Source organism: Phacochoerus africanus, chromosome 7 (assembly GCF_016906955.1).
Source record: "Phacochoerus africanus isolate WHEZ1 chromosome 7, ROS_Pafr_v1, whole genome shotgun sequence".
NCBI classification, from domain to species: domain Eukaryota; kingdom Metazoa; phylum Chordata; class Mammalia; order Artiodactyla; family Suidae; genus Phacochoerus; species Phacochoerus africanus.
The window spans coordinates 52,324,797-52,343,688 of NC_062550.1; the positions used below are offsets into that span (position 1 = coordinate 52,324,797).

General features: G+C 38.6%; 1 protein-coding gene and 1 non-coding gene across 7 annotated transcripts in view; both read left to right on the top strand.

The window, feature by feature from the left end:
- DNAI7 (dynein axonemal intermediate chain 7) overlaps window positions 1–18,892 on the top strand; it is an 89,650-nt gene that overhangs the window by 5,224 nt on the left and 65,534 nt on the right. For 3 of the 6 annotated variants that reach the window (XR_007135863.1, XM_047787372.1, XM_047787373.1), the window contains 3 exons: window positions 14,250–14,334; window positions 15,542–15,633; window positions 18,435–18,536. Coding sequence is in view for 5 of the 6 variants with exons in the window: in XM_047787372.1 (XP_047643328.1) it covers window positions 14,250–14,334; window positions 15,542–15,633; window positions 18,435–18,536 (279 nt within the window). In the remaining variant the exon portion in view is untranslated. Of the gene's footprint in view, window positions 1–13,984; window positions 14,377–15,541; window positions 15,634–18,434; window positions 18,537–18,892 lie in introns of those variants that run through there. The other 3 variants (XM_047787375.1, XM_047787374.1, XM_047787376.1) reach the window with 3 other exon arrangements.
- Window positions 7,389–7,500, top strand: LOC125131912 (U6 spliceosomal RNA). The gene has a single exon (XR_007136087.1). It is a non-coding gene; the product is annotated as a U6 spliceosomal RNA (small nuclear RNA).

Below are 18,892 nucleotides of genomic sequence, written 5' to 3' on the forward strand. Positions count from 1 at the left end.
TAGGGGTCCAATAGGGGCTATAGCTGCCAGCCTACGCCAGAGCCACAGCCACAATGGAATCCGAGCCGCATCCTTGACCTACACTACAGCTCATGGCAATGCTGGATTCTTTAACCCTCTGAGCAAAGCCAGGGATCAAACCCGAGTCCTCATGGATGCTAGTCAGGTTCATGAACTGCTGAGCTACAACAGGAACTCCTATGATTTTTATATTGTTTTTTGCAAACACAAACAAGGTAGAAATGAAGATCCTTGTATATAGGGCCTTGCAAATGTATGGAAAAATAGTTGTTTCCTTAATTTAGCAGTGTAAGAGTACAGCAGCAAGACAGAATCCCTGCCTTATGAAACTTACATGCTTTTCTTCCCCAGCTAAAGATACAATTAACCTTTAACATGGTGTAAGTTTCATTGTGATGATTTTTTTTTTTTTTTGCCATTTCTTGGGCCACTCCCGCGGCATATGGAGGTTCCCAGGCTAGGGGTCGAATTGGAGCTGCAGCTGCCGGCCTATGCCAGGGCCACAGCAAAGCAGGATCTGAGCCTTGTCTGCGACCTACACCACAGCTCACGGCAACGCCAGATTGTTAACCCACTGAGCAAGGACAGGGATCTAACCCACAACCTCGCGGTTCCTAGTCAGGATCTTTAACCGCTGTGCCATGACGGGAACTCCTTTTTTTTTTTTTGGCCACCTGGCAGCATATGGAGTTCCAAGGCCAGGAATCATATCCAGGCCAGGAATCAGATCCAAGCCACGGTTGCAACCTATACTGCAGCTGTGGCAACCCTGGATCCCCCCACTTGTGTCAGGCTGGAGATAGAACCTGTGTCCTGGTGCAGCAGAGATGCTACCAATCCCATTGCACCACAGCAGGACCTCCTTCATTGTGATGGTTTGACATATGTATTGATGAAATGATTACAAAAATAAAGTTAGTTGACACATCCATCACCTCACATAATTACCATTTTCTATTATGTGTGTATGTGTGTTGATTAAGATGTACTGTCTTAGCAACTTACAAGTATATGATACAGTATTGTTAACTGTAGTTGCCATGCATTCGATTTTCAGAACTTACTCACTTTAATATTTGGAAGTTTGTACCCTTTAACCAACATCTCCCCGTTTCCCTCACTCCCAGGCCCTGGCAGTTGCCAATTGACTGTTTCTGTGAAAAAAAAAATTTAGACTTTTTTAGATTCCATATATAAGTGAGATCATGCAGTGTTTGTCTTTCTCTAACTTATTTCACTTAGCATAATGCCCTTCACGTTCATCTGTGTTGTTTTCTTCTTTCTTTATGGCTGGATAATATTCCATGATAGATAGATGGGTAGGTAGACAGATAGGCAGATAGATGATAATCGCACATTTTCCATTTGTCTGTGGATACACACCACTGAGGTTGTTTTCATGTCCTGGCTATTATGTATAATGTTGCAGTGCACATGGGGGTGCAGATATCTCTTCAGGGTAGTGGTTTCATTTCATTCTGCCTGGGGAGGGGAGGTAAAGAAAACATAATTTCAGGTAGCTTTGTGCAGAAAACCAAGAAAGGGGGTCAGTGAGAGATGTAGGGTGTAATGATGATGCTGTTTCATATAGGCTGTTTAAAGAACTAAAGTTTGAGAAGAGACCTGAATGAAAAGAGCATTCTTGGTAGAAGAAGCAGTTATTGCAAAGATTCAAATTTGGGAATGACCTTGGGGAGAATGCCAGTGCGGTTAGAGCAAGCAAAGGAGAAAGTGAAAGATAAAGCAGTGGGGGATGGTGGGTGTGGAGGCGAGGATGGGAGGGAGTGGGGGAGACAAGTGGGAGCCAGTTCACAGCCAAGTAAGCCATGGCAACATGGGTGTTACTCTGAATGTGAGAGAGTTGTAAGCAGGAGAGAGACATGATGGGGTTTACATCTCCCAATGGTCAATGGAAAATCCACTGTAGGGAAGCAAGAATAGAAGCAGGAGGACCAGTTAGGAAGCGTTGAGTCAGTGTAGGTCAGAATTCTTTACACCATGGTGAACCTACTTCTAGAACTAAAACTTTCCTGGAAAAAATCTACTGTCTTGAAGTCCTGCCCTTTTTCCATTGTATCTTCTTCTTTCACAATTACCCTTCTGCTTTACAAAACAAAGGTATGTCTCTTATCCATTCTAAATCTTACTGTGCATCATCGCCTGGAGCCTGGGCTATGACACTAAGGAACGGTTCAAAACATAATGTTGGCCAAGCTTTCTTTAATCAAGCCACCAAGGACTTCTTGTTTTTGTCTGTCTTATAGGTAAGTGGTAAACGCGGCATTTGAAATATTGAGATATTCTAAATTTCCTATATATTATAGTGTGGAGACTGGTAATAATTTTTATTTAGTGACATTGCTTATAAGATTATTGTCAAATTGGAGTTCCCTGGTGGCCTAGCGGGTTAAGGATCCAGCATTGTCACTGCTGTGGTATGTGTTTGATCTCCTGGCCTGGGAACTTCCATATGTCACAGGTGCAGGGAAAGAAAAAAAAAAAAAAAAAGAGGTTATTATTAAATTATCATGTTAAAAACCTCTCATAATTAACTTCCTGATAAACATTCAGGTATCAAAAATAGTAACATTAATGTTTAATGAAGAAAGAGTAAAGGTATCAGTAAATGTAAAAGGAGCTTAATATTTTTACAAAGACCTTAAAGTTGCCTTTGAAATTTTATATAATTTAAATTAATATTATTCATTGCAAAAGCTAGGAAATTGTACAAGACTACAGAAAAGGTTATAACACCTGGTGCACGGTTAAAATATCCATCACTGCATTTACATCAATCTGTTTTCTTTAGAAACCATTGTACTTTATAGAATACGTGAAATAGCAGAAGACATTGATTAGATTTAGAGGAAACCTTACAAATTGATGAATGCATAGATGATCTAGGAATACTTTTATTTGGAGTTGATTTTCTTTGCATAGATGGAGAATGGTGCTCAAGTACCTCCAGGCTTGGAACTGTAAATAATGGGCCAAAGGAGAGCCTTTTTACTCATATCTGTCCTTATATCCTATTTTCATTTAGGGACACCATATTCACAAACAGGTTTTGGTTGCCTAAAATTTGACTCCTGGTTTCTATAGAATATTCAGTGCCGACCCTTAAAAATGGTGTTAAGTTCAGGACATTAAATAATTGTATCTTTTAAAACAATGTGTGGGGAAATGGAACCAACTCATCCTTGGCTTATAATAAAAAACTAGAGAGCTTATCATGGGATACATATTAACACATTTATTTGTACTGAAACATGAAGTCAGGCTGTCTCTGATATTAAGTATGATACAGCCAATTGGTTTAACCTTGAAAGTTGGGCTTTGCTAATTAGGTGAATAGACATTTTTTTTTAATAGTTGGAAAGAGTGAAATCTGCGGCTTTAAACTTTTGATCAATTTAAAAGCAAAGCAAAGGGTAAGATAAAATATTTTTTTCAAAAATATTATTTTGATTTTCCCATTTCCAGTAATATTGGGCTTAAGATTTTTTGGATCAAACTTTCTGCTGAAAGTAGTAATAATGTAAACTATAATATATACATATAGATCAAAACTATCATCCTAAAAAAAATTTAAAGCTGGTAAGATTGTAAGAAATTATCAGGAGAAACCTAAATTAAGTCAGGAACCGAAGAAGTAATGGAAGCCTTAAAACTCTCTCATGTGGGCATTTGCAATACTGGGCAAAACTTGAAACTTGTGGTTTAACAGCAACAATGGAAGCCAAAGACAGTGGAGTGATGTTTTCCATGTGCTAAAAGTAAATAACTGCCACCTTACAATTCCGTATCAGCTCAAATAGTTTTCAAAAAAATAAAGGTGAAATAAAAACTGTTTTTTTAACCAGTAAAGGCAGATTATATATATAACATAAAAACCAGTAATTATAATAATATGTAGGTTTAAAAAAAATAAACTGAGATACATGACAGCAGACAACCCATAATAATCATTAATTGATAAACAAAATGTGGTATAGCTATACAATGAATAACTTTTCAGCCATGAAATGTAAGTATTGATACATGCCATAGCATGAAAGAACCCTGAAACCTTTTTTTTGAGTGAATAAAGCTGATCATAAAAGACCACACATTGTATGATTCCAGTTATATGAAATGTCCAGAAAAGGCAAAGCTGTGGAGAGAATAGATTAGTAGTTTCATAGAGCTGGAAGGTTGTGAGAAGTTGGAGGGGGTTGGTGAAAATATTCTAAAATTGATTAGAATATTTGGGTATGGGATTTCTTTGGGCGGTTGATGAAAATATTCTAAAATTGATTATGGTCGTGGTTGCACAACTCTGAATATACAAAAAGCCATTGGATTATATACTTTAAATGGGTGAACTATATGGTATCTAAGTTTTATCTCAGTAAAACTGTTATAAAAAGATTTATGATAACAATGATATATAATTTGCATAGAGGAAGGGCAAATTGGGTTAAGACGTTTTAAAGTTCTTGTACTTCTTGGTAGTGTGATAAATGTATTCATACATCAGGTATATAGGTTGACTTGCTAGGACACCCACTAAAATGATACAAATAGAGTATATGACTTCCAAACTGGTAGAGGGAAAATAGTGTACTAACAAAAAATAATCAATTGAAGATACCGAGAAAGAATGCAAAAAGAAAGCAAGACAAACCCAAAATCAAAAGAGAAAGATTGTTAGATTGGATAAAAAATAAAATCCAACAGTAATCTTTTTTTTTTTTTTTTTTTGGTTGCTCCCATGGCATGTGGAAGTTCCCAAGCCAGGGACTGAATCTGAGCCACAGCTGCAACCTGTGTCACAGACTCAGTATTTCTTAAAATAATTGAATGAATAAACAGGCTATAATTTATTTCTTGCAAGTATCAATAAAATGACCAATTCTCTGGTAAATTTTATGAAGAACAAATGGAATAAATAATCAATGAAGGCATTCCTTCATTTATTGTGCTTTGCTTTACTGCTCTTTACAGACATTGCTTTTTTTTTTTTTTTTGTCTTTTTTCCATTTCTTGGGCTGTTCCCGCGGCATATGGGAGGTTCCCAGGCTAGGGGTCTAACCAGAGCTGCTGCTGCTGGCCTATGCCAGAGCCACAGCAACACAGGATCCGAGCTGCATCTGCGACAGCTCATGGCAACGCCGGATCGTTAACCCACTTAGCAAGGGCAGGGATCGAACCCGCAACCTCATGGTTACTAGTCGGGTTCGTTAACCACTGCACCACGACGGGAACTCCCAGATATTGCATTTTTTACAAAAGCTTTGTGGCAACCCTGTGTCAAGCAAATCTATTGGTGCCATTTTCCCAATACTTGCTCACTTTGTGTCTCCGTGGCACATTTTGGTAATTCTTGCAGTATCTCAAACCCTGTACCGGCATAAAGTCATGACTTGCTAAAGGCTCAGATGATGGTTAGCATTTTTTAGTAATAAAGTATTTTTAACTTAAAGTGTGCAGATTTTTGTAGAATAGTGCTATTGCCCACTTAATAGACTACAGTATAATGTAAACATAACTTTTCTATGCACTGGAAAACCAAAAAATTTGTGATTTGCAATATTGTGATACTTACTTTATTGCAATGCTGAGGAATGAAACCTGCAGTATCTCCAAGGTATGCCTGTATTAAGAAAGAAAAGAGAGAGATGACTTTAACAATAAATGACATAATTTGAACAGCTTTATGTCTCAATAAATTAGAAAATTTAGGTGAATTAGACAAATGGGGGAAAAAAAGAGAAAATTGCCTAGAAGATGAGACTGACATTAATTAATTGGCATCCCTATTTCAGGACCAGTCCTCTCATCACATCAAGAAAGCATGTGTATAGATGCTTATGCTCATGTACGTGTGCTCTATCACCCTTTCAAAACCCTGAAAAGGAGTACCTGTCGTGGCTCAGTGGAAACAAATCTGACTAGCATCCACAAGGATGCAGTTTCGATCCCTGGCCTCGCTCAGTGAATTAAGTAAGGATCTAGCGTTGCCCTGAGCTATGGTGTAGGTCACAGACATGGCTTGGATCTGATGTTATTGTGGCTGTGGTGTAGGCCAGCGGCTACAGCTCCAATTCGACCCCTACCCTGGGAACCTCCATATGCTGCAGGTGTGGCCCTAAAAAGACAAAAGAAAAAAACCTGAAAAATTAATACAAGGAATGCTGAAGTATGTATTATTTCCACAGAAGCAGAAGAAAACCTGAATAGTCCTGTAATTATTTAAGAAATTATATCAGTGGTTAAAATTTTTCCCAGAAAGAAAATTCTAGGTCTTTGTTAGCTAGTTCTTCATTCAAAGATAAATTATTTCATTTTTATACAAATTCTTCCAGAGCATGGAAAAAGAGGAAACATTACTGTTTCGTTTTGAGTTACCTAGGTAACCTGAGAATCATGTGGGAAAGAAAATGAAGCCCATTCATGAACATAAATGCAAAATTTCTAAACAAAATGTTAGCTCAATTGGAATAATACAGAATGATAATAAATCATGACCTAGCTCAGTTATCCCAGGAGGCAGAATTGGTTTAATATGAGAAATTAAGTGAATACGATTAGATTAAGAAAGTCAGTTATGTACCTTATCATTTAATAGATTAAAGCGTTCTTCCTTAGCCTGATAAAGTTATCTGTATTTTAAATTAAAAAAACTGCCAGAGAAGCAAAATATTGAAATTAACAGATAGTTATTTGGATAATAACTATGGGAATATAAATTGGAATAATTACTTTGGAAAATTAAACTTCAACAACATAGAAAATGCACATACCCATCAGTTCTACTTCCAGGTGTACACTGCAGAGAAATTCTTTTATGGACACCAGGATACATACACTCAAAGGTTTTATAGCAGTGTTATTCATGACAGTAGAAATCTAGAAACCATCCAGTGTTAATCCGTAAAAAAATGGATAAATTAATGAGATACCACTCAGCCGTGAAAATATGCAGCTACAGCTATATGCATAAGCGTGGATGAATCTTACAAACCATAATTTGTATCTAAAGAGGTCACACAAAAGGACAAGTACTGTATTATTCTACTTATAGGAAATACCTGGAGTAGTCAAATTCATAAAGACAGAAAGTAGGATGATGATTGATAGGGGTTGGAGAGGGAAGTTCATGTGTTAATATGATACAGAATTTCAGTTTGGGATGATGAAAAAGGTCTGGAGATGGGCTGTGGTTATGGTTGTACAATAATGTGAATGTATTAATGCCATTAACACTAAAAAATGGCTAAAGTGGTCAATTTTATGTATACTTTATGACTAAGTAAGTTAACTGCAGTTGTATACAGAAAGTATAATTGGATTTATGTAAAATTCAAAAGTAAGAAAACTATACTGTGCTTGCTTCGGCAGCACATATACTAAAATTGGAGCGATACAGAGAAGATTAGCATGGCCCATGCGCAAGGATGACGTGAAATTCAAATTCGTGAAGCATTCCATGTTTAAAAAAAGAGAAAAAAAAAGAAAACCATACTGTTTACGAATATATACATATGTAATAAAACATTAAAGAGAAAGTCGGGAGTTCCCGTCGTGGCGAGGTGGTTAACGAATCCGACTAGGAACCATGAGGTTGTGGGTTCAGTCCCTGCCCTTGCTCAGTGGGTTAACGATCCGGCGTTGCCATGAGCTGTGGTGTAGGTTGCAGACGCGGCTCGGATCCCGAGTTGCTGTGGCTCTGGCGTAGGCCGGTGGCTACAGCTCCGATTCAACCCCTAGCCTGGGAACCTCCATATGCCGCGGGAGCGGCCCAAGAAATAGCAACAACAACAACAACAAAAAAGACAAAAGACAAAAAAATAAAAAAATAAAGAGAAAGTCATCACAAATATTAGCAATTATCATTAGGAGTAAATTTTGGTAACTCAATATAATTTTTGGCATATGTTATGGAAAGAATTCAAAGAACTGTATGATACATGTGTAACAAACATATTCCCATTGGCTTTTTAGCATAAGCCAGATTTTTCTTTTTTTCTTTTTTCTTTTTGTCTTTGTCTCTTTTTAGGGCCATATGGAGGTTCCCAGGCTAGGGGTCCAATTGGAGCTGTAGCCACCAGCCTACGCCAGGGCCACAGCAATGCTGGAGTTGAGCGGTGTCTTCGACCTACAGCACAGCTCACAGCAATGCTGGATCCTTAACCCACTGAGCAAGGCCAGGGATCGAACCTGTGTCCTCATAGATGCCAGTCAGGTTCATTAACTGCTGAGCCATGATGGGAACTCCAAGATTTTTCATTTCTTATATTTGTAAAAAGTAAAATAGAATCTATCTGAATCCTGTTTCATTCAGCAATAGCTAACATTTATCCTTGGATCATGAACTAACCAGAAAAAAGAAAAATACCATTTCATCAAAATATGCGTATCTAATAAAATTTTACTTTTTGTGTTTACTTACCAAAATTTGTAATATAAAATGTTTTTTATTCAATTGTACATTGAAAATAATTATAAAATTAATTCAATCCAGAGCAAAATTTGTATTGCCCAGAAATTTAGACATGAAAATTAAAATTTTAATACCTATTTTGTATAAGATAAATATGATAGGAAGATCAGCAAAAGTTTTTCAAGTGTCTTACATTAGGATAAGTTTCTGTGGGGGAAGTGGAATGGAAATATGAATTCAAGGAGAAAAGGATTAAAATTTTTATTAAAGAAAAGCTTGTTGGAGTTCCCGTCATGGCTCAGTGATTAACAAATCCAAACCATGAGGTTTCAGGTTTGATCCCTGGCCTTGCTCAGTGGGTTAAGGATCTGGCATTGCCATGAGCTGTGGTGTAGGTTGCAGACGCGGCTTGGATCCCGCATTGCTGTGGCTCTGGTGTAGGCCAGCAGCTACAGCTCCAATTAGACCCCTAGCCTGGGAACCTCCAAGTGCCTTGGGAGCGGCCCAGGAAAATGGCAAAAAGACAAGAAACAGGAGTTCCCGTCGTGGCGCAGTGGTTAACGAATCCGACTAGGAACCATGAGGTTGCACGTTCGGTCCCTGCCCTTGTTCAGTGGGTTAACGATCCGGCGTTGCCATGAGCTGTGGTGTAGGTTGCAGACGCGGCTCGGATCCCACATTGCTATGGCTCTGGTGTAGGCCAGGGGCTACAGCTCCGATTCAACCCCTAGCCTGGGAACCTCCGTATGCCGAGGGAGCGGCCCAAGAAATGGCAAAAAGACAAAAAAAAAAAAAATTTGCTTTTTAAGGCCACAAGTGCGGCATATGGGAGTTCCCAGGCTAGGGGTCGAATTAGAGCTGCAGCTGCTGGTCTACACCACAGCCACACCAACACAGGATCCAAGTCTGCAGCCTATACCACAGTTCACAGCAGCACCAGATCCTTAACCCAATGAGCGAGGTCAGGGATCAACCTCACACGCTCGTGAATATTAGTTGGGCGTTACTGCTGAGCCACAAGGCAACTCCCCAGGGATGGATATATTTTAAAGAGTAATGTAAAAGCTTTCTTTTATATATCTTATACTGCAAAGTACACTTGCAGCTATTTAAACTTGTGGTAAAAAGTTTTCAACTTAAGGTGTGAAGGGGTACATCACTTTTCAAAATTCTTTTAGGGAATATATGAACAAATTATTATATTTGTTTATTTGGGGGGCAGTGGGAGGAGCCAGTCTGGTTTAATCCATTATGGCTTTTTTCAGGTTAGGAGAGTCATATGCAAGAGAATAAAGGTTACAAAATGCCCAAAACATGGGTCCAGAACTCTGGCTCATTGACAAGGCCTCTTGGGTCACAGGAAATGTCATTTAAGAGGCTGTTTTTGGGTTTAAAAAAAAAAAAGTGTGTAAAGTTAAAATTGCCTTGAAGATACGTGCACAGCATAGGGTCCTGAGGTGAACACAGAAGGCACATTTTGCCCCTTGGGAGAGTCCAGACCCCTGTTCCCATGTCCAGAAGCACATTGTTCTGAGGGCCCAGAGAGCCTCTCACATGCTGATGGGCCCCCAAGCCTGCCCTGCTGCCCCAGGCCATTGCTGCTTTGTCATTACTGCTTTGTCATTTGGTGCCCTCCATCTTTTGCACCTGGTCACCAAGTCTATGAGCTTTTCTTTGGAACAGTTTTAGACCCAGAATAGTCATGACATTCACAGACATGTGGTCTCCAAGGGTATGAGATGTCAGTTATGGGCCCCAGGACCCACTCTCTCCTAAGTCATAGGGCAAAGGTAGTGTTCTCTCTGCTTCAAAAATGAAGAGGGAGCTGGTGCTGCTTATACAAAAGAATCTTGGAAGGATCATTCTTGACAAAGTGCCTGGCATGAGCAGAGGCACTGGATGCAAATAAAAACCACTGAGGCCTGGCAGGTTGGCTGTGCAGTAGTTTCTGTCTCGAACAAATAATTTTTTGTATTGCTTTTTAGGCCAATGACCGAAAACTGGCCATTGTCATTGGAAATGCAGGTATCTTCCATTTTTGTGATGAGAGTGTTTAATGGAGCAATAGGGTGACTCAGATCCAGTGTTGCCATGGCTGTGGTGTAGGCCATGTGGAAATTCCCAGGCCAGGGGTCGAATCAGAGCTGTAGCTGCCAGCCTTCATCACAGCCACAGCAACATGGGATCTGAGCCATGTCTGTGACCTATACCAAGGCAACGCCAGATCCTTAACCCAATGAGCAAGGCCAGGGATCAAACCCACATCCTCATGGATGCCAGTCAGGCTCGTTACTGCTGAGCCACAGTGGAAACTTCCTTGAACAATTAATTTTAAAATTGATCAACTGCATCTGAGGTGGGGAGAAGCCAGAAAAGAACTCTAAGACGGAGGGACCTAGGAGAGAAGCAGCAAAATCACACGGTACTGGAGTTCCTATCATGGCTCAGTGGGTAACGAACCCAACTAGTATCTATGAAGACGCAAGTTCGACCCTTGGCCTGCTCAATGGTTCAGGATCCGGCATTGCCGTGAGCTGTGGTGTAGGTCACAGATTCAGCTTGGATCCTGAGTTGCTGTGGCTGTGGTGTAGGCTGGCAGCTACAGCTCAATTCGACCCCTAGCCTGGAACCTCCATGTGCAGTGAGTGCAACCCTAAAAAGGCCAAAAAAAAAAAAAAAATCACACAGTACCAACCTGAAGGCCTAATGAGGAAAGCTTTGTCAAATGATGACAACAGATAAGTAAAGTGAGGACCGAAAATTGGCCATTGCCATTGGAAATGCAGGTGTCTCCTGTTTTTGTGATGAGAGTGTTTAATGGAGCAATAGGGAAGAAACTTTGTACTCTATTATGAGTTAATCACTAAAGGGATGTTGCCTATAAACTTAAATTGTACCTAATGGCCCATCTCTGAGAACCCTGCCTCCCAGGTAAATGAGCATTAAGCTAAAATACCTTTGTTGAGCTCACAGGAAACATCCTGACCAGGCCCACCTGTGAATGTCTGCAGGCAGGAAGAAATTAACACATCCCCTCTGGAGGCTGAATAGACTGAAGCAGGAAATGTTTTGACTTTACTTCCTGCCCCCCCCCTCCACCCCCAGTATAAAAGAGGCCTGAGTTCTAGCGCTGACAAGATAATTTTTGGGGACACGAGTTCACCACTTTTGGTGCGCTGGCTTTCTGAATAAAGTCACTGCTGCTTGCCCCAACAACTCATCTCTCGATTTGTTGGCCTGTTCTGAGGCGGGCAGTACCAGCTTGGACTCTGTAACAGCAGCACTGGAGCAAAAGACAGAGAAGGATGTGAAACCCAGAGAGGGAAAAACATGACTACCTAGAGGTTAATTGCAAGTCTTAAATAGGCAATAAGGGTTAGGGTCTAGTGTAAAAGTGGTAGATTCAGCCTTAAACAGCAGATGCACATACAGTTCATCCACTGTAACAGGAATAAAGGCAAAGATAGCGGTAAGTTCAAAGATTTGGTGTGTAAAGGAGAGTATTCTTAAAGTGTCTAGTAATGTAAAGTCAGCAGCTGAGAGTAGGAAAGAGGAGTGGATTTTGGAAGTTTGAGAAGTGAGGAAGTTTGGAAGAGTGAGGAGAATGAACTAGTAGTAGGAATACAGGGTGGTGCTTAGAGCCTGTTTAAAATTTGTGCTCACAAATTTGACTTCATGTATGTTTCTCATGCAAGGTTCAATGACTCCTCTGGCTAGCACAGAATAAGTGGAGATGGGTTTAATTAGAACTAGGAATTTTCCAGCTGGGCTTCTCAGAGGGAGAGGAAAATAGGGAAGGTGGAGATTAGTTAGTGACTATGGTGATGAGCTGTGAAATTCAACCCAGGTAAGGAAGAAGTTAAGGTGTGCAGAGTCAGGGGGTGGGGGTGGGGGTGTGTGATGAATGGTGAAAAGCAGTAGAGCTAACGGGATTGCAGATGGCGATGGAGCATCCTGCAGCAGGTAAGCCAAAAAGAGGAGGTGGCCATCCGAGAGTCTGTATAGCCCAGGGATTAACCACTCTATTGATTCCTGAATTCATATGGTGTGCTTCTCTCTCTCTCTCTCTTTTTTTTTTTTCCTCTTTAGGGCCACACCTGCAGTATATGGAAGTTCCCAGGCTAGGGGTCAAATCAGAGCTGCTGCAGCTGCTGGCCTACACCACAGCTGCTGGCCTACACCACAGCCACTGGCAACTTGGATCCAAGCTGCATCTGTGACCTACACCACAGCTCACAGCAATGCCAGATCCTTAACCCACTGAGTGAGGCCAGGGATTGAACCCGCCCCCTCATGAATACCAGTTGGCTTCTTAACCCGCTGAGCCACAGCAGGAACTCTGGTGTGCTTCTCTTTCTATGCTCTCCCATAGGAAAAATGGAGGGGGAGGGGGTCGTGACCAAGATAGTTTTCAAATCCAAATGCCGAAGTCCTCATCTCCTTGCTACACCTCTGTTCTCCAATTTCAATGCCTGCAAGCATTGCCTGGATGCTCCACCAGCTGCATCATACTAATCATTTATATTACTTTAAACAGTTTCTTTTTCAAATTTGCGTCTTCTGGACTACAATTCTTTTTTTTTTTGTCTTTTGTCTTTTTTGTTGTTGTTGTTGCTATTTCTTGGGCCGCTCCCGGGGCATATGGAGGTTCCCAGGCTAGGGGTTGAATCGGAGCTGTAGCCACCGGCCTACGCCAGAGCCACAGCAACTCGGGATCCCAGCCACGTCTGCAACCTACACCACAGCTCACGGCAACGCCGGATCGTTAACCCACTGAGCAAGGGCAGGGACCGAACCCGCAACCTCATGGTTCCTAGTCGGATTTGTTAACCACTGCGCCACGACAGGAACTCCTACAATTCTTTTTTTGACTCTTCTCTGACTCTTTCCTCTTCTTGCCCTGAATTTAATTATCAAGGAAGTTCGCTTATAAGATATTTATTGGATCCATTTTCCCATCTGCATTTCCATTGTTATAACTTTATTAACCGTTGTTAATATCACTAAAATGGTATCATCTTTATAATCATTTTTCCCTAATACTAGGTTAGTTTTCAAGGTAATCTTTAGTAGCCAGACCTTCTTAAAAACTTTTAGGGGGTTTCCAGTCCTTTTAGGACAATGTCCAAATTCTAGAGCATAGGTCCAGCCTTCTTTCCTATTCCTGAGTCCATTGTTACTTCTTCTTGGAGACTTCCCAGGGCCAATCCAGTGTTCTCCCAATTCCATGTCTTATGCCTGCATTTCCCTTTTCTCGGGGCATCTCCCCCTTGTATCTGAATGTTAAATCTTTGGGGTATAAACTTAAATGCTAGCTACACTATAAAAATTTTACTTGATCCCAACTGTCGAAAATAATTTCTCCTTATTCCAAGCTTGCAAAATAATTCTGTATCTGTCAGTCCTAAAAATATCTTTAATTTTTATAGACATGTAGCAGTGTTATGTATATTTTTACATACATTTTATTTTAGTCCTTACAAAACTGAAACGAAGTTTTATTTGGCACCATTTTAAAGGTGCAAAAACTTAGGAATGAGAATTAAATTGTATATACTTTTCACTGTCACACTTGCCTTTGAATAATTTATATGCTTATTTTTTTACTTGTTTCCATACTTTGTCCTCAAGGCACTGATTCAAGGCTTTGCAGTCAATAGGCAGTCTTATTTGAATGAATAGAAGACTAGATTCGAGAAAGCAAAGTGTTTTTTTCATAATTTCTACTTGAGGGATATGTGTTCATAAGTAATTTGGGTGCGTGTTAATAATAACCTTTTTAAAAGTTGTGGGTTTTGTTAAGGCTGGCAGTAAGAAAAAGAAAATCACTAAAGCTGAACGGTTGAAGCAGCTACAAGAGGAGGAGGAGAAACGACAAAAAGAAGAAGGTATAAAACAGTGATACTATTTTCATATGCAGGTAACGTTAGGTTAGTATTTCTTTAATCTAGTCAGTACTTTTTTAAAAACAGTTTTCAAATATTTTAATTTTTTGAATTTAATCTGTTTTGTGATAGCTATTTACTATTTAAAGAGCACCCAGAAAATTCTGTTAGTACATACCAGTTACTTTCAGATATATCTTGAAGTAGACTTGTCGAATGAAATACAGGATGCCCAGTCAAATCTGACTTTCAGATAAACAATGGATAATTTGGGATAATTTTGCCCGTGCAATATTTAGGATATACTTAAACCAAAAAAAGAGTCCGCGGTTTGTCTGAAATTCAAATTCAGCTGAGCATTCTCTGTTTTTTATTTGCTAAAAATGGCAGCCCTATCTGAAAGTGTTTATATTTACTGTATAAATCAAGGGCATTGGTGCTGATTGTGCAGGAAGAATTCTAAAACTGAAATTAAATATGGGAAATAGACACTAGCAAGAAACACACAGAGCAGCCAAGTTCTTATAGCTTAATACTTATTTGGCAAGTTTAAAATGGACTTTCATTTTTGTTAAAGAATGTCAATTAAAAATTAATAAAAATACTGGTTATTTAAAATACCAAAAATCTGAATAGTCCGTCTTTTAGCATGAAGAACATTTGTTGATTCAGATTCAGTTTTTAAAAGTCTGTCCTCGGTTTCCATGTTGATTTCTTTATGTATAATCATATAAATCCTTTTTAGGTGACTCATGATAAGAATACAGTATCAAGATCTACATCTTGGGGAATGTTTTATTATAGTGGGTTAAGCTCATACTCTTCAATATATATTTTACATTTTTTTTTAATAGTGAAAGTGAGAGGAGATTAAGGTAATTACTTCTGATGATGTTCATGTTACAAGATTATGGAAACCCTCTGAAGATTTTACCTCTTCTTAATTACCTATGATAGGTCTGTCATTTTTCATTGATTAAAATCATTATTGGATTGCTATAAACTTTTTGAAGATGAGAAATACCATTGTAAGACAGGGAGTTTGAGAGTCATGATACTTTTTTGAAAGGAATCTAGCAGTTTTATGTCTACCCCATGATAAAGCTTGTGACTTCTATCAAATATTCCACTACCACTACATCTTGAAAGTCTTTGAAGTAACTTTAAGGGCTTAAAAACAGACTAAAAATTTTTTGTTATTGTTCCTTAGAGGAAGCCCGTGTGAAATATGCAAAAGAAGAAATGGAAAGACTTGAAAAACAACGTGTTGAGAAAGAAAAATGGAGAAAACTTGAAGCAAAAGTAAATAAATATTAATGATGCTATTACTTAAGACAAACTATGTGGCTTTCAAATCTATTTGGCCATTTACTGTCATTCTCCCCCATAACTACGCTTACATGAACTGATTTTACTCATTTAATCCTACCATAAAGTTATAGTGGGCAAATTATTACCCTCATTTCACAGATCAGGTAATTGAGGAATTGAGAGATTAAGCAGCTAATAAATTGTAGAGCCAGGACTTAGAAGTAGTCTTGCTTCAGAGACCGTGCTTGTAACCATTATTATTCTCGATCTGTTTTAAAATTGATAAATAGGGGCCAAAAAATGTTTAAATTCTACCTCTCCCTTAAAATTTTCTTCGCTTTTTTAACAGAATTTTTCATTATTGGACCAGTAGGTTCTGAAATATTTAAATCTCAGGACAAAACTTCATTACTATTAAAAACTGAAGATCCAGAGTTCCTGCTGTGGCACAGTGGGCTAAGGATCCGGTGTTGCCACAGCTGTGGAGTAGGTCATAGCTGTGGCTCAGATTCAATCCCTAGCCCAGGAACTTCCATATGTTGTGGGTGTGGCAAAAAAAAAAAAAATTGAAGATTCAAGAAACTTTTGTTTGTATGGGTTATATCTATCAATATTAACTATGTTAAAAATTAAAACAGATATTTAAAAACATTTATTAGTAGAGATTAAACATTGTTAAGTGTAAATTAAAATGTAAATACATTAACATTTTTTAAAAGACAATTACAGTATATATATATTTATTGAGATATAATTGACATAAAAAATTGTATTAGTTTCGGGTATCCAACATAATGATTTGATAGTTGTATATATTGTAAAATGATCCCACAGTAAGCCTAGTTAACATCCATCACCACATTGTATTTTTTTAGATGAGATTAATGGCATTTTTTTTATATTTGTAAAATCTTTTTAATGTCTCACTTAACAAAAGACAACTGGATCTGGTGTCTACTTTATTATTCCATCTGTTACCATGTGTTGTTTTGTTTTCATTTGTGGGTTTTTTGGGGTTTTTTTGTTTGTTTGTTTGCTTGTTTTTCGTTTCTTTGTTTTTTGGGGTGGCCACACCCAGCACATGTGGAAGTTCCCAGGCCAGGGATTGAATCCAAGCTGTATCTGTGATCAATGCCATCGGTGCAGCAATTCCGGATCCTTAACCTACTGCACCACAGTGGGAACTCCTACCATGTATTGTTTTGATTGAAGTATATGAAGAAAATCTAGCCTCACACAGATAGGTAGTTGGAAAAAGGAGGAATATTGTAACAGCTTTTCAGATAATTCCGGATATTCTTTGATACTGAAACTCGATAGATGGTAGCACCTTAATGTAGAATCTGAAACCATGTCAATGAAACTTATACACTTGATTACACTAAAACATTGATCTGTTCTTACACTTGTATATACATATGATTTGCCAATATTTATATTGATTGCTTAAGAAAAATTGATACACTGAATTTTTTGCTTCCAAAGGTTGACACAATTTTATTATTTATTATCTTAAAAAATCACATTCAGGGAGTTCCTGTTGTGGCTCAGTGGGTTAAGAACCTGATTAGTATCCATGAAGGTGCAGGCTTAATCCCTGGCCTTGCTTAGTGGGTTACGGTTCTGGCGTTGCCACAAGCTGCTGCATAGATCGAAGATGCAGCTTGGATCTGTAGTTGCTGTGGCTCTGATTTGACCCCTAGCCTGGGAACTTCCATATGCTGCGGATGGAGCCCTAAAAAGAAAAAAAAAAAAAATCACATGCATTAGTATCATCTACAATCAAATCAAAAAAAGTTTTTAAGGTTTGGGAATCTATCAGGCTCACTAGTGGTGGTTACAAGTTTTCTAAAATTCAGATTTTTATTTGAAAGCTTAAATTTTATCACTGGCAACAAATACTTTGAGTTGTTTCCTGAAAGTGACATACGTGCTCCATTCATTTATTTTTGACAGAATGCCAAAATAGTCAAATAGTTGCACAAGTATTAATTTCTCAAGATAGTATTGTTCTATAATTTATGCATACTTCCCATTTTATCACTCAGAATGTTAAACAGACATATACTTAAGTTTTCACATTTAATAAAATTTGTAATTTTTGTTTCTTCATCAGGTCATTCTTTTATTTTTATTTTTGCTTTTTGCTTTTTTTAGGGCTGTACCTGAGGCATATGGAAGTTCCCAGCCTAGGGGTCGAATCAGAGCTACAGCTGCTGGCCACTGCCACAGCAACTTGAGATCTGGGCAGCCTCTTCCACCTACACTACAGCTCATAGCAATGCCGGATGCCAGCCCACTAAGCAAGGGCAGGGATCGAACCTGCATCCTCATGGATATTAGTCGAATTTGCCACAGTAGGAACTCCATCAGGTCATTCTCATGTGAAACTGGCTGCTTACCACCCCTCTCCCCCGAAGAACATGACTACTAGTACAGCTTGTGCCCATGTGTGCTAAGGTGCCAGCAGTTTTACTCCAGTCTTGCACCATGGGTACAAATGTTTACACTGCAAAAAAAAAAAAAAAAAGCAAATAATATCTTAGTATTTCTATGAAAATAGATTTGACTTCACAGATCCTGTAAGAGTTTAAGGGACCCACTAGGGGTCTACAGATCACACTTTGAGAACCACTGTTTCAGATGAAACCTCTTGGAGATATCACTTACATTTAAACTAATTGTAGTATTCAGCTTGAAGCTGTATACTTTCTAGTAAATTCTGGATACTCCTTATGGAACACAAAACTGAAATTAAAGAGCAGATCGATGTATCTATTCCCATGACACAGGATCTAGAAAGGAGAAATGAAGAGCTTGAAGAACTTTATTTATTAGAGGGGTGTTTTCCTAAGGCAGAGAAATTGAAACGAGATGATAGATTGCTTTCTCAGGTAAGACTGATTTTATTTATTTTTTTAGCTAATACTTTTGTACCACAAGAGGGAGTTATAATTCAATGTCCATTTTAATAACAAGAAACTTTAAATCTGTCTATAAGAAATCTCTGATCCGACAAATCTTTCATTGCTGTACCAAAAGTAAATTCATATAGCTTTGTAGAAAACTATTTGTCAGTAATAAGATCCTTGAAATTTTTATATCCTTTGACTCTGATTTAATTTGGGGAAAACTGTACTGAGGAAATTGTCCTAAATTAAAATAAAAAATGTTGAGTTTAAGGCAATCTAGTGTTGCTCAAAACACTAACTTTAGAAACAATGTAGATGTTTATCAGAATGAAAAGGGA